The sequence below is a fragment of the Tachysurus fulvidraco genome, chromosome 23, assembly GCF_022655615.1.
Source record: "Tachysurus fulvidraco isolate hzauxx_2018 chromosome 23, HZAU_PFXX_2.0, whole genome shotgun sequence".
Lineage (NCBI taxonomy): Eukaryota > Metazoa > Chordata > Actinopteri > Siluriformes > Bagridae > Tachysurus > Tachysurus fulvidraco.
The window spans coordinates 13,031,987-13,054,542 of NC_062540.1; the positions used below are offsets into that span (position 1 = coordinate 13,031,987).

General features: G+C 38.2%; 2 protein-coding genes across 4 annotated transcripts; both read left to right on the forward strand.

Annotated features, from left to right (window-relative positions):
- Window positions 1-1,935: 1,935 nt before the first annotated feature.
- Window positions 1,936-14,931, forward strand: igsf21b (immunoglobin superfamily, member 21b). Of its 3 annotated transcripts, XM_027170295.2 has the most exons (11): window positions 1,936-2,123; window positions 2,251-2,256; window positions 6,446-6,558; window positions 7,098-7,219; window positions 7,293-7,411; window positions 9,228-9,343; window positions 9,969-10,452; window positions 10,914-11,014; window positions 12,919-13,111; window positions 13,828-13,866; window positions 13,998-14,931. In XM_027170295.2, the coding sequence occupies exons 2-11, from the start codon at window positions 2,253-2,255 to the stop codon at window positions 14,072-14,074; spliced, it is 1,368 nt and encodes a 455-aa protein (XP_027026096.1). In that variant the 5' UTR covers window positions 1,936-2,123; window positions 2,251-2,252; the 3' UTR covers window positions 14,075-14,931. The 3 variants fall into 3 exon arrangements, with proteins under 3 accessions (XP_027026096.1, XP_027026095.1, XP_047662733.1); XM_027170294.2 differs by having other exon boundaries at window positions 1,936-2,256; XM_047806777.1 differs by lacking the exons at window positions 1,936-2,123; window positions 2,251-2,256 and having other exon boundaries at window positions 7,105-7,219.
- Window positions 14,932-16,010: 1,079 nt separating this feature from the next.
- On the forward strand, window positions 16,011-21,920 carry dhrs3a (dehydrogenase/reductase (SDR family) member 3a). The gene is made up of 6 exons (XM_027170293.2): window positions 16,011-16,469; window positions 19,142-19,285; window positions 19,751-19,870; window positions 20,743-20,981; window positions 21,082-21,207; window positions 21,305-21,920. The coding sequence occupies exons 1-6, from the start codon at window positions 16,272-16,274 to the stop codon at window positions 21,387-21,389; spliced, it is 912 nt and encodes a 303-aa protein (XP_027026094.1). The 5' UTR covers window positions 16,011-16,271; the 3' UTR covers window positions 21,390-21,920.
- Window positions 21,921-22,556: the final 636 nt, after the last annotated feature.

A 22,556-nucleotide genomic window follows, 5' to 3' on the forward strand; every position in this document is an offset into this window, starting at 1 on the left:
AGATATTCCAGCCTTGTGTCCCATTCTATTGATAGGATTAAGATTTATGACTAAAGGGACTCAAAACAAGCTGTTATATTTTATTTGCCATTCAGAATATATTAATTCAGCTGTGCTTGACAGTTAGAATGCACACTGATTGTGAACTACAAGAAGCCGTTCGCTTAGATTGACTCTTTGAAATGAATCAGGGGAATCGATTCTCAAGCAAAAATGAATCAATGTTGTTGTTTTTTTTAGCGGCGCACAAAGCACACCCTGATAACAGAAACTTTCTAGGGCTCATTCGTTTACATAATTAGATTATATCTAAAATTGCAGACATAACTGTGTTTATTATGTTTAGTTTACTTTTTAGGAACTTCCTAAATTTGGATTATCTGCATATCTAAATTGTTGCTTGAAGCAAAATGAGTCACTGATGAGGGACTGAATGATTCAGTTACAGATCCAGGATATATTCAAAGTACAATCATTTTTGTACTGTTGTATGCTAATGTAATATTTGCTAGTTCTACCTATATATAGCCACAAATGCTTGATACATTGAACACAGACTAAAATACAACCTAATTTCTTATGTGAATATAACATAAGTTATGTAAAACTTATAATGAAAATCAATCTACTACCCTAAGGTCACCAAATGTTGACTATCTGAACAATTTTTGTGCACAATATAAACATTAAAACCATCAACGTTTATCTAGGATTAGTTATAGCCCTGCTTGAAAAAATCCAACTTAGTCTGACCAGCTACAAAAACAAAAAGTAAACTGGTTAAACTGGCAGACCGGTTGTTGTTAGCTAGTACGTCCTGCTAGATAGGAACAAGTACTGAATTACCAACACAATTCACAAGTTGTTTTTAACAGAAATTGGCATTAAATAATCTCAGATATTTACTGCTCAATCTAACATATTGATAAGAAATCTTGAAAATATAGTATCACTACAATTGGTAGCTTAGCAGAGCTGCTAAAGTATGTGGACACCAGACCATCACACCCATATGTACTTGTTAAACATCCCATTTAAAAATATGAGCCTTAATATGAGGACTTGTGCTCAACCACAAGAACATTAGTAAAGTTACAAAATTATGTCAGGCAAAAAGCAATGATTTGAAGAAGATGTTCAAGTTCATCACAAAGATTGTCAGTGGGATCGAAGGCAGGACTACTGACGTTCTACCAGATTAGATTTGGTAAACTATTTCATTTTGGAGCTTGCAATTTGCACGTATGTGGACACCAGACCATCACACCCATATGTATTTGTAGAACATCCCATTTAAAAATATGAGCATTAATATGAAGTTGCTCTCCTTTTCTCTACTGCAACATGGATGTTAGGACTTGTGCTCATTCAACCACAAGAACATTAGTAAAGTTACAGAATTAGTTAAGAAGCCCTGATTTGCAGAGGATTGTCAGTGGGATCGAGGTCAGAACTACTGAAGTTCTACCAGATTAGACTTGGTAAACCATGTCATTTTGAAGCTTGTGATGTGCACAAAGGTACTGCCACGTTGGAACAGATTTGGAAGACCATAGTTCCAGGGAAGAGAAAGTTACAGAGTCACAGACATTCTGTTGTGTTCTTCCAACTTTGTGTCAAAAGCTTGGCAAAGAACCGTATAAGGGTGTGATGAGCAGGTGTCCACATTTAGCCATTTAGTGTACAATTTTCAGCAGTGAGGTCAACTGTTAAATCATTTACACCATTTACATTATTATATCAAGTCACACATAATGTAATACTAAAAATCATAAGAAATTACACAAAGCACCGGAAGATAAAGAAACCTGCAGTGCTTTTCATGTTTTTTCCCCCCAGTATATATGTCCCTAGTATATGTCTGTATATATGGCTGTGACTCGATTCAATGAAACGGGTCGTTCAAATGAATCGATTCTGGCAAGTGACTCGTAATACCCATCAGTTGAATTGTGTTTCTGCGCTAATCCCCGCCCGATGCAGCCACAAGCAGCACTTCTTCGCACCCGATCCCCTGACTGGAATACAGAGGAAGAGGAACATTTAACCTGAACCAAATGAAAATGGATCATTTTGACGATTTTGCCATGCTAATTAGCGCTACTTTAACACCAGAGGCACATGTGAGAGCATCTGAGGTTTGAATGTAAAATGGGAACCCGACATTTGATGTTGAATTCGTTCACACTAGAAACATGAAGATTCTGCTCACTTTATTTCTGCTTCTGTCCTCCGACTTGGTGAATTTAGTGATGGGTAAGTTTCAGTAGTCTGCTCTGTTTATGCTTTATGCTTTTTTAGGACATTATTATATGGAATAAAAAAGGGAACTTAAGCTGGAGCTTTTCTGAACTTATAAACATCTGACACTTTTAATTCAGAAGTCCTGCTGTATAGGATATTATATTATTATATATATATATATATATAATATATATTACATCTATAAATTTATATTCCAAACATATGTGTGTGTGTGTGTGTGTGTGTGTGTGTGTGTGTGTGTGTGTGTGTGTGTGTGTGTGTGTGTGTATGTGTGTGTGTGTGTGTGTGTATTTGGTATGTATATGGTTACATACACATATGTTTGGAATATACATTTATAGATGTAATATATATTTCTAAATTTGTAGATTTAATATATATTATATATATATATAATAGTATAATATATATATATATATATATATATATATATATATATATATATATATATATATATATATATGTGTGTGTGTGTTTGTGTGTGTGTGTGTGTGTTTGTGTGTGTGTGTGTGTGTGTGTGTGTGTGTGTGTGTGTGTGTGTGTGTGTGTGTGTGTGTGTGTTCCAACATTAAACTATAAACTATTGGTTAGATTTTGTAATAACCACTGAATGTTTATTTTACAGAGATCACATTAAAATTCAATAAATGAACTCAAATAGTTCATATATGTTAATATTGTTAATATTAATATTAATAATAAATGACTTATCTTTGTAAAAGGGATTTTAGTCTCTTTTGCATTCCTTCCATCACCTTCTTACAGTCCCAGCTGTTATCGAGGGATTTTCTGAACGTCTGTTGAATGCATTAAACCTTTTCTACTGAGATGAACTATATTTTGTAGATTATAGTTGTCTGTTGAGAGCTGTAATGGAGCATATCAGGCTTGTGAATCCAACATGAGACTTAAACAGAATAAATCTGTCTAATCTAATTCTATAGTCAAAAATGATAGATTATTCACTAATGTGATGAATGGTTATGTAATTTAATGAATGGATTTTGTACACATTACATTTTTAAAGATGATTAATGCTCCTAAATAGCACAATTTGTTTATCTGGCCCATATTGTCCAGGTGTGTGTGTGTGTGTGTGTGTGTGTGTGTGTGTGTGTGTGTGTGTGTGTGTGTGTGTGTGTGTGTGTGTGTGTGTGTGAGTGAGTGATACTGCTCGATAGACAGGTGTGATTGTGCAGTAAATACAGTAGCTTGTGACAGCTTCCTTACTAAAAAGCCTTACTGTAGCAGAAATTCAGTGCTTTTCAGCTATGAACTGAACGGACATGTCCTTCAGCTGAATACACTGACCATACACTTCAGACCAAATGTTTAGAAATAACACTAATTTCAGTACAAAAAGGAAAAATTGGAATATATTTTCATGAGGTAACTGACTGCAATATATATATGGGGCAACACATAGCATGGGGTAATAAATGCAGCACTTACAGTATGTCCAGCTGAGAAAAAGTAATAGCAAAGATCTATATTTCCTGTGTAAAAACAATATAATATTGCTAGATAGCTAGACACTCGCTGTTGTTATGGTAACATAAGTGGCCAGTGTTATTGCAATCAAATACTCCTGAAGCATGATTTACTTAAATCACCTGAACACAATACATTATAGTCACATCCTTAACACTGCAAACCAGACGGACGTGTGGTTTATTTATGAGGTGAATGTACCACATGGTTGCGCTTGGTAGTTATATACTTACTGATTACAGCCCGCTATGGTGGATATCTGTGGAAAGTGTCCACCATAGAACCAGCTCTGAGATTTGATCTAAGAGTTGGATTGAATATTCTCAGGACAGCAGCGACACTGACATAGTAGTGGCCTAGTAATCTGTGTGATGCTGGTATGAGTGTATCAGGTAGACCATGTAATTGGACTGCCTGAGTGACACTAGTGTGTTAAGAATAGTCTACCTGCCAATATTTTCCACCCAAAGTATGTATGTGGTCAGAAACTGACATTGATTAAAAACAGTGCACCTGGAAAAAATTAGTCTCTATATTATCTGCACACCTACAAAGTGGAAGAACAGCCTGTGTTTGTCTACTAAAGTGAGCAGTAATAGCAACCTTGACAATGCTCCTATGCTTGAGACACTCACACCAGCACCACATGGTACCATGTAAGTGTCACAGCTCTCCTGAGAGTGGTCCAACACCTATACACTTGTGTATGGATTCCACACAGATGCTTTAACACTTATGCCAGGCCTGTCTGAATGTTTTACAGAAATTTTTAGATTCCTGTAAAGGTGCTTAGCAACGATGTTCGTTAAAGGCGTTATTCAAAAAAAAAATTGATTGGAATAAATTCCTTTGATTCATCTGAAATATGCAATGCAGCCTCCAGGATTAGAAAACCGTGCACTAACGCAAGGGATGAGATACAGCTAATGCAACCTGTGCATATGTGTTTAAAATACATCTTTTTTCATTTTTCCTGAGAAAGCTGCATGTATAAGTCATTGTCTGAGTTAGCTGCTTTTGTTATTTTATTTATTTGGTTTAGTGCCTGTAGGATTACATGACCTTCTGGCCTCTGTCTCTTAGCTGCATTTAGGGCAGCAGGCAGAACCACTTGGTTGATGGGAGAAGAGCTTATGGATTACAGAGTGGGGAAAAATATACGAGAAAAAATAATCTGTCCACAAACGTCATAGTGGATGAGCCAATACATAGAAAGTGGTGGATTTTGTAGGCCACTGTATTTGTGACAGACAGCATTGTACAGCATCCTACACTGGAGACTTTTTGAATGGTTTATGCAGTTTTATTTGTGTCAACTGACTCGCTAATATTTCTATATATGGAATGAGATCCATTTTTTAACAGAGTGAAGTTCTCCTGCATTGCGTTTTAATGGGGTCCATTTCTGCTAATCATATAAAAGTGCAAATGGGTTGTCAGCAGTTGCTGGATGCCTCAGGTGAATCTAAAAATATGATAGAATTGTAGCAAACTCTGTAGTCGCTCAGCAAGCTCAGCTTTGTCTCGACCCACACATTAATATTAACACACTTGTTCTAATATATTGTTCTTTTAGCTCGTTCACACTTATGTACAAATAACCCAAGCCTAGTAATAGATAGGTTTTTGTCTTTTTAGTCTTATTATTTAAGCAATAGTTGCCTCTATTTATTATTTATGGTCGACAGTCTCAGTGAGTTTTCCACCATAAGACATATTTCAGCACAGAGGATCTGGTGCCTGCCTGTTAAATCACTGGTAAATAGAAAATAATAAAACTTCATTTAATTGTAGAAAATTGCTTCAGCATAGTAGTAATGGCCCTTTGTGCTTTTTTAATTATTTTCTATAAGAGCCTGTCATGTTTTATTTCTTTTTAATTTGTGACCTTGTGGCAGGTTTCAGAAGATCTCAACAGATTAGGTTTGACATACAGTATATGTAGTTTTAAAGCTCATTGAAACCCTTTTTAACATGGAACGAATTCAAGGACAGTAACTTTCTCACCGCTGCTTCAGTGAATAATGTGTTGTGCATACAGTAGTTTGGACCTAATAGCTACTCCTGTAATGATAAAGTCTTTCATTCGAAATATGTTCATACTGTACTGAGGATCCTGTGCATTTTTAGGCTTTACGCTTCTACAGATGTATATTGTTAATTACATATAATCCAACATATAATCTGGTATCAACTAAGGATGGGAATCTGGTTCCTCTCCATATTTTCAGCGCTAGCTTGCTTATAAGGAATCTAAATAGATGGATTTCTGTAACAATGCTTTGTGATCATTTGTATAGTTAAAACTGTTATACAAATACATTTGTAAAAAACATTCGTTCATAATGTCATTCAGTGATTATTTTTGACTTGGTTTGTACTGGTAGATAATATTAGTTTAAGAGCTACAGTAAGCTGTGCCCTCTGGATTCATACCACATAAAGTATTCATGACATCATTTAGTGGTGGGACCTCTTTCCTTGGCCTGCTCTTGGCCCCGCTATTTCAAAATTAGTTTTCACTGTTATTTTTATGTTTCAGAAATATATTATTTTTAATTTGTGGAGTTGAGAAAGTCCAACATGGTGAATAAATATTTAATGGACTTTAATTAGAGCAGATGTTGGGAAATGAGGGGGGGGTTGGGGGGCTACAGTTTCAGTGTGTGATCTCCGTTCTGTCCTGCAGGATATTTGACAGTCAGTATCGAGCCTCTCCCGCCTGTGGTCATGGGAGATACAGTGACTTTGAAGTGCAATTTCAGGACTGACGGCAACCTGAGAGAAATCGTGTGGTTTCGGGTGAGTGAACTCAGAGCTTTCAGGCACCATCATTTGTATTAGTTACTTAAAGAGGCAGTCATTCATTTTCTTGCATATGTTGTGTTGCCCCACTTCTGATACAGCGTTAGATGAAAGTGCCTAAAATATGAAAATTCTATTCAGGATTAAAAGATCATGGTTCAGTGGTTCTGGGACAAGCCTTTTTCATTTTCGGATGGTTTTTCAGGCATGCTGGGCTACAGCCTTGACAGATGAGTTTCTGTGTATGTGCATTTAATTTCAGGGCTGTAGCTGTTTGCCAGAATGTGTTTTCCCTTTCATGATGTGATGACATTTTTTATTAAAACGCTGCTGCTTCATTTGCAGAACACACAACCGAATTAGTTTTTGTTTTATTAATACCTGCTAAAGCATAAATCATAACTCTTTACCCAGTTTAGCCTGATGTAATTAAAGTGTCGCTTTATTTCATTGTACAGATTAATTATCTACATTAAATCTCTTACACACAGTTATACTGGCCTTCTCTTCCTGAGTAAAAGTTGAATATTTTCTAGGTTACAGAAGGGGGTAGCTCGAAGCAGAAAATCTTTACTTATGATGCCATGTACAACACCAATTTCTCCCACATGGAGGACTTTCGCAAAAGAGAAGATCTTGTTTACCAGTCAACTGTTAGGTAAGGTTCCTATCCTGTCTATTGTTTCCCTGTGAGAATCTTTGCTGTTTCTGTAACTTGTTCTGTGCGTTAGGTTGCCCGAAGTACAGATGGAAGACAACGGGCCATATGAATGCCACGTGGGAATCTACGACAGAGCATCCAGAGAGAAGGTGGTCTTAGCATCTGGAAGCATAACACTTGCTGTTATGTGTAGGTTTCACTCTTTATATAGTTTATTATTACATGTTTTATTAGTTGTGCTTTTATTTGTACCACCCACACATTTAGCAGTGCACTAAGCAGCCTGTAATCGGTTCTCTCCTCTATATATGCCATTCTCTTCAACACAATGGCTGTAGTTGTCTTTGTCTCTGGATGTATAAATGTATTGCTTGTATTTTTTGTTTTAGCTTGCATGCTATTTTTGCTGGATTTTGTCTCTTGGGGAAGCTGTTAATCCTACTCTGCTAGCTTGTTTTGTTAATTGAGTGTGTAATGCTTGAAAGATAAGCATGCTGTGACAAGCACAGTTTGATATGTTTAGAAATTCTTTTAATAACTCATAAGTTAGAATTGTGTATTGTACTATATATTAAAAGCTGGACACTTAAGCACTATTTTAAAACATCCTTGTAGTGAATTACCCAGCGTCCAAAGACTTTATTAGGAAAACATTGTGTTTCATTGAGCCTGATGTGTTGCGTCTTCGGAAATGCTTTTCTGCTCACTATAGCTGTAAAGACTGTTTAGTTACCATTCAGCTATCAATTAAACTGATAATTGCATGAGAAGGGGAAGACAGGAAAATACGGAAAATAAAAAAAGTAACCTGGTTGGATATATCCTTTTATAATTGAGAGCGTTACTGTTTTCAGAATTAAATAATCACATTCAATCTTATCCATCCACGGACACGGTGTCATCCTATTGGCATGGACACACCTGTACACAGCCCCATTCACACACTACAAATAATTTAGAGATGATGTCATGTCAATCAGCCATCACGTGTCTTTGGACTGGGGACGAAACTGGAGTACCTGGAGGAAACCCCTGAAACAACTGGAGAGCATTCAAGCTCTGCATACACAGAGCAGAAGTGAGAATTAAACCCTGTCCCATTCAAGCTCAGGTTGTCTGGGCTATGGGGTAGGGTGGCCTCAATCTTTCTCACAAAAAAAAAAAACAAAAACAAGATCTATTTCCAAAATTAATAATTCTTTTATAATTCCAAAATGAATGTTTTGTGCAAAAAACCAGATCGCACTACAAACAACCACCATACTCATGATGCAACACGCTGGTGTCAGAATCAAGCTTTAGAGATGCTTTTCTTCGGCCAGACCTGGGGCTTTTATCAAGGTGGTGGGAATCATGGAGGGAATCACCTTCATGTGTAAGCTAAAGAGGAAATATCACCTTTAAGGATACATCCAAATCAACAAAATAATTATTTTTTGTTTCTGATCAGATGATCAGGGGTTCAAGCTTCTACACTGCCTTGCTGCCACTGCTGGGCCATTGAGCACTCGGCACTCTGACCCCAGCGCCCTAACAGGCTGAGATTTTCAAATGAAGAATTTCACAGTGCTGTAATGTATATGTTACAAATCAGAGCTTCTTCTTCTTCTTCTTCTTCTTCTTCTTCTCCTTGAAAGATCGACAATTTTGAATGAGCTAGCTAAAGCCCGGACCTGAAAACAGCTAGAAATCTGGAGAATGACCTAAATCAGTCTGTGTGCAGGAGATGCATAGACTTTTTAAATGTATTGTATATTATGTTATCGTGGTGCCTTGATTACTCACGGTCATAGCTTGATTAATGGTATGATCACAATTTGGCTGTAATTAAAAGTCTTTAATTAAACAGATAGGCAGAAACCTAACTGTGGGCTTTTCTACTGCCCTTCAAATTTTCTGTTTCAGTGACCACTACGATGTTCCAAACTTGTGTCATTACTCTGCTTCAGATAATTGAATGCACAAATTAACTCTGTGGGTTTTTTTTTTTTTTTTCATTTTGTAGCACCTCCAAAATCCATCTCTCTAATTGCAGCTGACCAACCGGCACGGTTCAATCGCTATGAGGCTCAAAACTTCACACTCATATGCATTGTGACTGGAGGAAAACCCGCTCCTGTGGTACATCTCTGATTTGTCTTCCTTAGAAAATAATAAAGCCTAAAATTCCATAAAGTCATTTCAAATTTTTAATTATTAAACTCTATCATTATTGATCAATTATTGTAACGTGTCACAAGTGTCATTTAAAATACTCAATGTTTTATCATTTATATCTGATATTCATCTCAGTTGTAGAAAATATTATTTTTAAAAAAGACATGAAAGGTAAGGATAAGGATTCTACGTGAGGCTGGTGTATACGCATGCATTAACAAAAAAACATTATTTCATTATTTTTTATTTCATTAAAAGAATCTAAATAAAATTTAGATATCCCATAATGGCAATATTAATGGTGAATATGATTTTTTTTTAAACTTCCTTTGACATGGCATTATGTAACACTTGCATATGGTTCCTCAAAACATATACAAGATACGATCCTGTTAGAAATCACTTAAAAACGACATGATTGTGTTCTTTTTTAATTTGTCTATAAAAAATGACAGAAATTAAACTTGTCAAATAAGCTCGGTGTGCAAGCTGCTGAAGAGAACATCTGTTTGTTTTCTTTGAATTTCCGGTGTATAATTTTTGTTTGTTATGTTTTCTCGCTTTGTTCTCGCTGTCTCTTGTCTCTCAGGTACACTTTAAGAGAGATGGCGAAATGATCGAGGTGCTTCCCTCAGCCCAGCCATCAGAGGCAGCTCAGAACAGAGGTTTGCGCTCGGCCGAACGCAGCAGGCCATTGATTAGCCGAGAGCTTGATGACACCAAGCGTCAGAAATCCCTATCTCACCTGGAGCCAGACATCGAGCCGATGAGATTGGACCGGGCTCGTCCTCGCCACAGCCTCACTCCAGGAGCTCTGGGTCAAGGGAGTGCCAATCCTACTACTGAGATCATCCCAGAGACGGTGGTGAGCAGGGAGTTTCCACGCTGGGTTCTCAGCTCCAGCCCACTCTACTACTTCAACCACACACAGACTGAGCTCATGGACAGCACCATGCAGGTACAGGCCATGCTCACCTGGCATCTGAACCCACAGCTCGACAATGACGCACTGTTTAGCTGTGAGGTCAAGCACCCAGCTCTCTCCATGCCCATGCAAGCTGAAGTCACACTCTGTGAGTATGAATTCACTCTGACTAAAATAAAAAAATGCTTGAATGATATGAAACATCAAGCCTGCAGGAACCAAGAAAATTATATATAGTTACATCTGCATGAATACAGACAGAAATATACTCAACTGCAAAGCTTTGCTTATCACAGATGCAGCTAATGACTTCTGTGACTAAAGTGAAGAAGCACCAGAGTGGTTTCCTGTTTGCTTCTTTCCAAGCACTAATAGCAGTCATCACTCGTGACTGTAACCATGACCTCATATGAGTATCATGAGTCATATAAAAATTTCCTTCCCATATCACTGGATCCATAATCGAAATCTTTAGATTTAGTTTAGTATCAACTTCTTTGAAAATGTAAAAACTCAATATAATGAGAAACAATCTTCACTTTTACAGTTAACAAACCATCACATGAGTATCACCAACCAGAATTTTGTCATCTTTTGCTTTATATTAAGCTGCTCCAAAGGGACCAAAACTCTCCATGACTCCAAGCAAAGTAAAAGTGGGAGACACTGTGCGCATCACCGTGGAGGGATTCCAAGTGGGAACAAAGGGGGTAAGAGCATAAGACGTGTCATTTACTTATGACTTCCACTCACTGTCCATGTGGGAATAGTTTGATCTTTGTGACATTAACCATGTTGTTGGTGTCAGATGGGCTGGTTTGAATATTTCAGGAACTGCTGATCTATTGGGATTTTCACACACAGCAGTGTCACAGGTTTACTCAAACTGGTGCAAAAAACAATAACGTGGACAATGTCCTTAGCGTTATAAGTGGACAGTGAGTGTGTCTTACTAAAAAGCTGGAGTTTTGAAAATGTCATTATATTTCAGTAGAAATATGAACAGGTTCCACTTAAGACAGTTTAAAAACACGAAGGTCAGAGCAACTTCCAGAAGGACTTCGGTTTTCTCAGCAACACGTTTCTTGATCGTTACTGCTAATGTATGCGCTTTCACTTCATAACTGACTGAAGGTTTCCTGTGTTGTATGTAAGTAGTAACTGTCATTAACAATTTTGTCTATATCTGCAAAGTTATCAAATTGTCAAAAAGTTCTGTAAAGGTATTCATATATTCATAGTTGTTAAGTGTGTTGACTTTCTATTCACTGATTCAGTGAACACATTTATTTTCTTGAGGTTACTGAAGATTTGTCGGTTTGACGTGTAGCTTTTAGCTCCTCACGCCCGAACTGACTAGGAGAACCTGAGGACTTCCTGATAGCACATGAGAAATGACACACGTTTACCGCTTTATACGGCGATAGAATGATGGCATTGTACTCTGAACACCCGCAACTCAACCGTGATATGACTGTGTAAAATATCTCAGTTGTAAGCCTACAGTAAGCCTACAACTCAGCTCTGAGCTTTGTACAATACAGAGTATAGTACAAAGCTGTTGGCAATATCTTTTCAGCAATATCTTTCAGCGTTTGCAGTAACATCTGGTGTCAGGCATCTTTGATTTATGTTGCAAGCCTTGTGTCCCAAGCACAAGCTCCTGATATTTTAACTCATTTTCAAAGAGAAGAAAACCAAAATCTAACAAAATATCTGAGCTAAAACAAACCACCTAAATCCATTTCATCTGTCTGTTAACAGCTCAAATACACAAATATTCAATCTTTATCCTAGTCTCATACATTGCTGATTTTTTTCTTCATGATAAACAATGAACTGTAGAATACCGAGTGATGCTGGCTTTTGTATTTTGTGTACAATTTTCAGTTACATTTTCCAATCCTTTTGCATTACAATGACTAATCTGATATCTGGTTGCTTTGATTTATGTTGCAAACCTTGCATCCTACTGGCACAAGAAGACTGATATTTGTATCTATTTTTTTTATGTATATCATGGAGCAAAAAATATCCACAAAGTATGAGACTAGGATAATGCTGGAACATATAAAATTGTATTTAAGATGACTGATAAACTGTCTTCTAATTTTTTTTGGCTCAGATTACAAATGACATTCATTAAATAGATAGATAGATAGATAGATAGATAGATAGATAGATAGATAGATAGATAGATAGATAGATAGATAGATAGATAGATAGATAGATAGATAGATAGATAGATACATACATACATACATACATACATACATACATACATACATACATACATACATACATACATACATAGATACATACATACATACATACATACATACATAAACACATACATACATACATACATACATACATACATACATACATACATACATACATACATACATACATACATACATACATACATACATATGATTCCAAATCTTATTAACTTTTAAATAAGCTTGTTTACATTTGAACTTGGTTTGGCCTACACGTGTGCATACTTCATGCTTAGCCAATGTTTTTTTTTTTTTATTGTTTATTTGAGTGCATTTGGCATGTGTGTCTGATGTTAAAGATGTATATTTCTGTGTATTTGCATGTGATACAGAATGAGGTATTTCCAGAGCCCTTGTTCACATGGACGCGTGTCGGTGGACTATTGCTGGATGGCAGCGCTGAGAGAGAAGGCAAAGTTCTGGTTCTTGAAAGAGTGCCTGCAGAGCTCAACGGCTCCATGTACCGGTGCACTGCTGAGAATCCACTTGGCTCCACCAACACACACACACGCCTCATTGTGTTTGGTAAGTATCAGACACACACTCACACCCACACACCCATGGTGTTCAGTCAGAATTAAACACAGTTCAGTCATGACAACTCTCAGAATAAAGTTAATGATCCACTGCTGCTGCTGCTGGGTGTGTATGGAGACTTGCCTGCTGAACCAGCACACATAGACATATTAGGAACATGCTGCTGGGAGGAGGAGGGTAAGGATGAAAATCTCTGTTCAATCTGCATAATAAAGGGTTGGGATATAGAGAAGGGATAGAGAAACACGCTATATAGACTGTAGTGTCAGTGTCTAGAGAACCAATCAGTGTGAGGGTAGTTTCATGGCTGAAGGCATTTCAGTTACTTATAATTACCAAAACACCCACCTAATGGTCTCAGTGAATAAGAAAATAAAATCAGAACAATCCTGCTCTAGTACACTTAATGCATAACTATGAAACATGGTGCATATAAGGTACAGTACATTTACAGCATTTTGCACACTCCCTTATACAGAACGACTTATTTATACACACGAGGGCCTTATTCACTTACTCAGTGGCAGATTGGTGGTCCTGAGATTTGAACTCACAACCTTTCAATCAATAGTTTAACAACTGAGCTACCACTGCCTTTATATATGCATTATATATTTGCCTTAAATTTTAAAACAAAAATTTGGACAACACCTATAATGCTCTATTCAGAATTTTGGTCTCATATTTGTTTTCCATTTAAATAGAAAATCCACGGATAAAGAAGGAGACACATCACTTAAATGGTAAGGCATATGATGAACCCAATATGTAATCACTACAGGATAAAATTGTGTTAGAAATATTTGTGCTATTGTGAGATAGAATGCTGTGTGTAAACTGTGTCATCTTTTTATGACTGTGTTCTGCCTTGTAGTTGCTGACTCGAGTGGACTTGTATGTGGACCCACACTCACTATACTGATGCTGTTACTTATCCTGGAGTTTACATGAACAAACACAGAAGAACACAGATGATCTTTCCTCTCCCTGACATCTACAGTTCACCTGACAAGACTGAATACAGACTAGCTGAGCAACAGTTCTGTTCCTGAATGAAAAACTGTGCATGTGAGCTACAATATATGAAAGCGCAAAATGCCACCTGCCATCTAGACCATTGGACAAATGGACCTGACGTCAGCGTTACCTGCAAGATCGGACCAGTAGATGGCAGTAGAGACTTCTAGACACAAATTACAAATTTGGTTTGTACTGTTATGAAAAGTTGACTGTACTGTTATTAAAATGTGGGTTTTGCTGCTTCATTAAAAGTGTGTGAATAAGGAAGACATTGTGTTGAAGGGGTTTATAGAGAACACCTTTTCCCAATATAAAAAAATATACAAAATCCATTTATTTCTAACCTTTAAAGGTGAAAAACAAAGCAACAACAACAACAACAACAACAACAAAAAACACTTTCTGGTCTACATCAGGAGTTCTCAAATGTTCAGCAGCCACACCTCCTTTTAATTGTATACACATAATACAATTCGATGGACCTTATGATATATTCCACAGACCCCTTTGGCACAGATTCATTTCATGAAAATAAGCAAACTATTTAAATGCTAGGTGAATCATAGCTTATACAACTTTTTATTCCTTAACTTTGCACAGACAGAACAATTAAGCTAAAGTTGACATTGTTTCTTACTTTTTTTCCAGTTACTGTGGTTTGGGTTCATTTTACATGGCCAGTCGAAGCTATTAATTAGAAGAACTCAGTAATAAATATAACCTTGATAAGAGTGGGTTGTCATTTCCTGTATAACAGAATTAAAAAATAAATCACAGCCTGTGCTTTACATACCCCACGGGTTTATATTATTGAAGATTTACAGAGATATTTATGGAAAGCGATGAGCCCTGTGTGGCACTGTGGTGCAGTGGATGCTGATATGTAGCTCCAGGGTCCCAGTTTAGTCCTGAGCTCGACTTACTGTCTGTGTGTGGTTTCTGTGCATGTTTATTATGTGTCCTCATGGGTTTCCTCCCTCTTCCCAAAAACACACCAGAACAGCTATGCTAAATCACCCCCAGGTGTAAATCAGTGTGACTGTGTCTCTGGGTATGTGTGTGTGTGTGTGTATGTGTGTGTGTGTGTGTGTGTGTGTGTGTGTGTGTGTGTGTGTGTGTGTGTGTGTGTGTGTGTGTGTGTGTGTGTGGTGTCCTGTAACTGATGTGCGATCCAGGTTGTGTCCCTTTATTCCTAATATAGGCTTCAGATCCACAGTGACACGGACCAGGATAAAGGAGTTACTGATGAATGAATGAATGAATGAATGAATGAATGAATAGATAGATAGATAGATAGATAGATAGATAGATAGATAGATAGATAGATAGATAGATAGATAGATAGATAGATAGATAGATAGAAAACACCTTCAGCTGCATCTCTGAAAGAACTTCCTAAGCTTAAATGTAGAACTGTACAGATTTATATGTGAATAGGTTCACTGGGGAAATTCTTTCAGAAAGCCTAAAGGACTGCTGTAGAAACTTTAAAGGGCTCTTTCTATGAGTTTATTGCCTATAAAAAGCAAGAGAAGTAGCTCAATACAGAAAGATTTCATTGGTAAAGAGAAATAGTACAAAAACTATAGTCCAAAGCCCATAAATCGTCTTAAATCAGCTCTTAACATCTACAGTGTGTGCATTTTAACCTGCATGTACCTTTATTAGAAGGAGTTCATGCAAGAAGCCTAACCCATCAAGCAAAAAGGAAACGAATAGATGATTTTCTATGACTTTTCATGGGTGAAGTGGGTTTAATTTTCAGAAGCAAGCGTAAAATCATAATGATCGCAGTGGAAAATGAAGTCACGATGATCTCTGAAAGTTCAGAGGCGTCTTCCATCGAGTGTCTCCATCAGTCACAGTGCGCTCTGATGCTGAGGCGGTACATACGAGCACCGTCCCACTTCTCTCACTTATCAGTGCGTCAGGCTCGTAACACGGACTCAGTGCGCGTCAGTCAGAGAAACACTTCACTTACACAAGTTTCAGCTCAACTTGGACACCTGGCGCACAGGTTAACTTCATACCGGAAAGGACTTTTGTTTTTAAAAATATAAACCCTCAGATTTCTTGCTATTGATTCCAAATACGATAAGCATACAATCGGACATTTCTCTTGATCAGAATGATGGATCTGAAGTTGTTGTGCTGCGCGATGCTGTTTCCTATCCAAATCTTCCTGTGCGTCCTGAAAGCCGGGGCGCGTTGGCTGATGCCGCAAAAACGCAAAGATCTCGCCGTGGATGTGGTGCTCATCACCGGAGGAGGCAGAGGAATCGGACGCCACTTGGCAAAAGAATTCGCCAAGCAAGGAGCCAAAAAGGTACAAAAGTTCTTCTTAAAGGCTACAAAATAATCTACAGGGTGCATTTAAAGGAGTACTCTGAATGAGCACGTTAGTGAGCCACTCTGCAGGTAATTCCTGGCATTGGGGGTTTGAATATGAAACAGAAAGACTGGAAAAGATTTCAATCTGGCATTTTGTACTACAGAGTTTATCACAGCCCTACATAATGCATGTAATATCCATTCAGGAAACGTGCCAGATCTTACAAGATTACTGAATAAATGTTTACTCTTTCATTTTCAACTCTGTGAAAATACTGAAGTTAAATGAGTTAGAATTACTTTCCCCCAGTAAACCAGCATCTTACTAACCATGCACAAAATATGTAAACATACCCACAAAGTTTGCTCCAACACTATACTTTCTCCACGTGATGGCATTAGTTGAAGTCTAGACTCTACACATAGTACTTGGATTCAGATGAATGCAGACTCGGTTGTGTTTCATGTACCTCCTCAGATTCTCCTCTGCGGGCACACAAACACAGGTGTTTCCTAAGCCTTTCTGCCTTTACAAATGCCCCACAATGGAGTGCTGACAGGCAAGACTGACTGTTTTGTTGAGTTTAAATGATCTGTGACTTTTTAACCTTCTCCCTCATAACTTCCCTGTACTCAATAAGAGGGGGAAAAAAACCTTACATTGAACCAGAAGTTCACCAAAGTTCAACACATCATGAACACGATTTTCTTGGCAGCACAGTCAAAATTCAAGCTCGAGAACAATCCTTTAAAAGTTTAAAAAGAACCTTAAAAAAAAAACTATAGGAAGATATCTGATATCGTTCAGGTGCAAGGTTTTTCCTGACAAGACCAAGTGACAGGAATAACTGTTCGTTACAAGATTATGCATGTAATCCAAGGTGAGCATACGTGAGGAGATCATGCTTGTCGGTGTAGGCGTGTACATCTGTGTGGTGTGGGTGTGTGAATGGATCACATGCAGGTGGTGTAGTAGGCAAAGAACACCTTACAGATTGGTTATTACAGCCAAGTTCATTGGTAGGTCAGCCAGTTTTAGTGGAGTAGGGCTGGTGATGTCATTAGCGTTATTGTGCAGGCTTCAGAAAGACTCAAACTGGAAGCCACAGGAATAGAGCTGAGTGAGTGAATGTGTGTTTGTGAGGAAGCCAAACGAAACAGGCATACACATGTCAGGAAAGCATTCCACTTATCTGTTGTCCTGAGACTGATAAACTGGAAGACATTTTTTTTAGTCTCACTGATTTGATCCTTGAAATGATTCTTAATGTTTACTCATGTCCTGCTTGATTCACAGACCAAAAGCAAATGTGTGAATTTATATGACTATGAAGCTGATTTATATAATTAGTTTTTGCATTGATGTGAAATAAGGGAGATGGGAAAAAAAAAACACTGGCATGTAAGTACAGAATAAAATTCCCATAAGGGAGCTGGAGTGTATGTAAATGTGTCGGCTCGAGGTAAAAGCACAGCGGCAAGGGCTCCATGGCCCAAGTCTGACCCCGTCGGCCCTGATGCACGAACTTTTACTGATTATGGGACTGTGTGTGTTGATTGCGACACCGAGTGGGCATGAGTCAGGTGGCTTGCCGTTCTTGAAGAGCCCACACCTGCTTCTTACTGACCCAACTCCTCTGTCTCTCTATTTCTGTCTTTCTCTTTTCTCTTCTCTCTCGCTGAGATATTAAGCAGACAAGAAAGGACTCATCAGGCGACTGAACCGTGTAATGCCTTTGAGCGTGTGTGTTTGTGTATGAGTGAGAGAGATGAAGATGGACGGGCTGAGGGAGGAGGACTCATTCTTGTGTTACCTTTCTTTGACCCCCTGTCTGAATGACACATCTAATAGCCAGTGAGTGGAGCAGCCCCCGCAGTCCGACCCTGTCTGCTATCACTCTCACTAACTCTTCTGCAAAAAAGATACAGGAATACATCATCGACTTTTCCCCAAAGGAACTTCAGCTCTTTGTTTGTGTAACGATTTTTGGCGATGACAGGGATTGTTGTCTGTTCTGGGTTGCGTTAAAGGGAAGCTTAATGTTCCTCAAACTAAAGTCTAAGTATGATACTGTATGATACAGAACAGAAGTCATACGTAGACATACTGTATGGTTGAGGAACAGACTTTATGCACAATTTCCACAGACAAACATCTCCACAATGCAATAAAAACTAACCACAATAGAAAAACTAACTTATAAAAAGAGGCTAAGGGCAATTGCTGTGGCGGCCAATAAACCTTTGTGTCAAACCCTAAAGTCCAGCTATAAAATTGTCCAGGTTATTGTTTTATAAATGACACTATTTCAGAGTAAAGAACTCGTGGTATCATTTTTAAGAAAATGGCCAATAAAAGTGCCTAAATTTTGGTCTTATTGCACATGGGCAAAATATGAGTAACAGGAATTGTCTCTTTCTACATCCTTTACTGTTAGAAAAGGTGCGTATGAAATTTGTGTTGTATAATCACATCATAAATGCTTAGTTCCAATTTAATAACCATTAATGGGTTGTGAATCAACAGGAACATGCTGAAATCCTTGTGGTAATCTCATGCAGGACAGATGTGTTTGGGAACAATAAGGATTTAAAAAAACTTGAGTAGCGGATTAATCCTGAAGCTGTATTCTTATCGCCTTGATTCTGATTTTGATTTTCCTTCAGATAATTCTTTGGGGCCGTACGGAGAAGTGCCTGCGAGAGACGTGTGAGGAGATCTCCATGACAGGGACAGAATGCCACTACTTTGTGTGTGATGTAGGAAACAGGGAGGAGGTGTATGAGCAGGCCAAGGTGGTGAGGGAAAAGGTAACGTTAAAGTAAAAAAACAAACAAACAAAAAAAAACACCCACCATATTCACACTGCTCACTTCACCTCTAAGGAGAAGAATCTTACTTCAGGGAATGAACAGGCAGCACCTCTTGGTACATGATGTCCATCAACATTAGATTAAAGGAATTCATTTACAGCAAAACACCTAAAGGCAGAATTAGTGGAGAAGAAATTGAACTATAATAAATCTCTTTTGAACTTATTTGGCTTTAAAAACTCAAACTTATCATCCGTCATCAAAGGAAATGTCTGGAATGATAAATGTCATATATATATATATATATATATATATATATATATATATATATATATATATATATACACACACACACACACACACACACACACACACACACACACACACACACACACACACACAAAGTAACACAAATATCTCTGGAGAGATCAATAAACTGCAATGTTTCTGCTTCTTTAAAAGGTTGGGGATGTTACTATTCTGGTGAACAATGCAGCAGTGGTTCATGGGAAAAGTCTGATAAACAGTGACGATGATGCCCTTCTTAAAACGCAGCACATCAACACACTTGGGCAGTTCTGGGTAAGTAAAAGGACAAACACCAGAGTTCAGGCTCATTCTGTTCTCTTGAGCACATGCAACAGTTTTATCCCACAGTAACCTTCTAGTGAACCCAACAATTGTACACGGGCTTCTTTGTGAATTTCAAAACATCTCTAACTTATTTAAACACTTTCCAATCGTTTGGCTTACTATCTGTTTTGGAATATTCCTTTCATAATTAATCAATGTTATTGCCAAGAAGAGAAAAAAATCTGTTTTAAACATCACATTCCTCATATGAAACAATCAAGAGGCTCTTATACAGACGTTCGGAAACAACAAACCCAGTCATGATAACTGGCTGCTCTTCAAAAAAATGTCCCAGAGCTGCATTTCCAATAAAACTCTGAGAGTGAAGTTGAGACTGTATTACAGGAATGTTCAGAGGAAATCTGGTCGATTCTATCAGTCCAACATTTGTCTACAATTCTCAGAACAAATTTATAGGCAACGATAATCAGAGGTGACGTTCATATGTTTTAGATATATGTTAAGTAACCACTGCCGAAGGTGGTAGTTAATTTGTTGAGCTCCTAATTTAAAACACATGAAGGAGATGAAAGAGGATCCTTTGATATGTTGGGGCATGGCAAGGCCAATGGACAGATGTAATAATAGTAGTTCACAATCTATTAATCCTTTGTTTTGAGATCAAACGTCGAACGTGAGCCAATATTAAAAAACATCTGCTAAATGAATCAGTCTAGCAGGCTACGTGATTTTCGGGACTTACTGAATCCCACAGCATCACAATAATCTTTCTGTTTCGTTATTGATTCCTCAAACTAGCTGTAGGAACAGCATGCAGAAGCTGAATAATGTGAAATGGGTCCTGTATCTTTTCCCAACAGACCACTAAGGCTTTCTTGCCTCGCATGTTGGAGCTGCGCCACGGCCACGTGGTGTGCATCAACTCCATCCTCTCGCTCTCGTCCATCCCTGGGGCCATCGACTACTGCACATCCAAAGCATCAGCCTACGCCTTCATGGAGAGTCTCACTCTAGGCTTGCTGGATTGTCCAGGAGTGGACTGCACCACCATACTCCCCTTCCATACAGACACAGAGATGTTTCAGGGCATGCGAGTCAGGTACTGATAGTGTAACCTAGCCAAGTGGTGCAAACAGAAATTAAATGATTTCATTAGTATCATTATTCCCATTCTTTGGTCAATTTATTATGCTTGACAGGTTCCCTCAGCTATTTCCTCCTCTGAATCCTGAAATGGTGGCTCACAGGACTGTAGATGCAGTCAGGACTAACACTGCGTTTGTTGTGCTGCCATGGACCATGCACGTTCTCGTCATTCTCAAGAGGTCAGTTTGCTAACACTGCTGTTTCATTGTTGGGGAAAAAAAACTTTCCATGTGGATGCTTGATTTTCTTTCTTTCTTCTTTTTATTTTTGCCACAGCCTCTTACCACAGGGTGCTCTGGAAGAAATCCACAAGTTTGCAGGAAGCTACACATGCATGAACACATTCAAGGGACGGACTTAATTAAGTAACCGCAGGGAAGCATGGAATGTGAAAAATCCTTTAATCAAACTGAGTACAAGCATGGCGTCCCTGGAAGAGTAAATGAGTTGTAGCAAAGGACTTCAGGACCATGGGGATCGGTGTATCACGGTGGCTTGTTTATCCAGCATGAAATTCACAATGGATGTAATTCATCATGATGTCATGATTTGTAGTTGCGTCTGCTGGAAATATTGACGTGTTAGTCTGAAAGACTTCGAGCCTTGCTGACGAGCTTGCACCGCGAGCTCAGTAGGAATACAGACTGCATAAACCGAAGAAAAAGTTCTGGAAATGTCTGAAGTCTTCAAGTACAATTACACACAGATGCCATGGATTTAGTGAAAAGATGAAAGTTGTAGAATGTTACTAATTTCACATGTTTTTAAGGTAACTCAATGCAAGTTCCCTTTCCAGCATGTTGTAAATAAATCCAGCGTATCTATCTCAACTTTAATGACAACACTAAATAAACAGTATTTGATAATAAAAGAGCACCAGCGAGCAATATTTTGTGTGGATTCATTCGGGGTAGAAACGTAGGTCCCTGGCAGTGAGTGTGTTCTTTCTGGGCCAAAACTCACAGGCATTTCATGGTCAGCATTCCTGCGCTGCAGGCCGGCCAAATATAAGCTCATGGCGCTCATGGTAGGGTTGTCAAAACAAGGCTGTACTTAACAGGAAAGCATGCTGCAAAGGGTCAGCCACTGGAGGGCTAATGGATGCCTTTCAGTAGGTTTATTCAAATAATGATGGCTCGCCTTCATTGTTTTTAGCTCCGTCAAACGTGCCGTTAGAAAGAGCTCCATAAGCTACTGACATATTACTGCATTTTTGGACTTAAGATCAGAGACTTATTAGAGTCATATTACAAGATGTTCACTTGTCCCTAATCATTTATCAACCATTACACAAAAATCCCTTATACCACCTTCATATAAACTAGATTTAAGCACTGAGGCTGCAATGAATTAGAATCTGTCAGTCTAAAGCTATTCAAGTTAAAATTTCAGCACTATCAGTTTTGCAGTTTTTTTTTCCATCCAGCGTGACCCGAATATGAAGCGAGCGCCTTCGAAACCTTGGAGCTTCACGCAGCCACTATTGCCAGTGGAAGTTTTTCATGTGGGATCATGACATATCTCTGTG

Coding starts and splice junctions, on each gene's coding strand:
- dhrs3a (XM_027170293.2), top strand. CDS start 16,272: ATGATGGATCTGAAGTTGTTGTGCTGCGCGATGCTGTTTCCTATCCAA. Junction 20,982..21,081: donor TTTCAGGGCATGCGAGTCAG/GTACTGATAGTG, acceptor TATGCTTGACAG/GTTCCCTCAGCTATTTCCTC. Junction 21,208..21,304: donor GTTCTCGTCATTCTCAAGAG/GTCAGTTTGCTA, acceptor TTTTTGCCACAG/CCTCTTACCACAGGGTGCTC.
- igsf21b (XM_027170294.2), top strand. CDS start 2,196: ATGAAGATTCTGCTCACTTTATTTCTGCTTCTGTCCTCCGACTTGGTG. Junction 9,344..9,968: donor GAGGAAAACCCGCTCCTGTG/GTACATCTCTGA, acceptor CTTGTCTCTCAG/GTACACTTTAAGAGAGATGG. Junction 13,112..13,827: donor CACACGCCTCATTGTGTTTG/GTAAGTATCAGA, acceptor CCATTTAAATAG/AAAATCCACGGATAAAGAAG.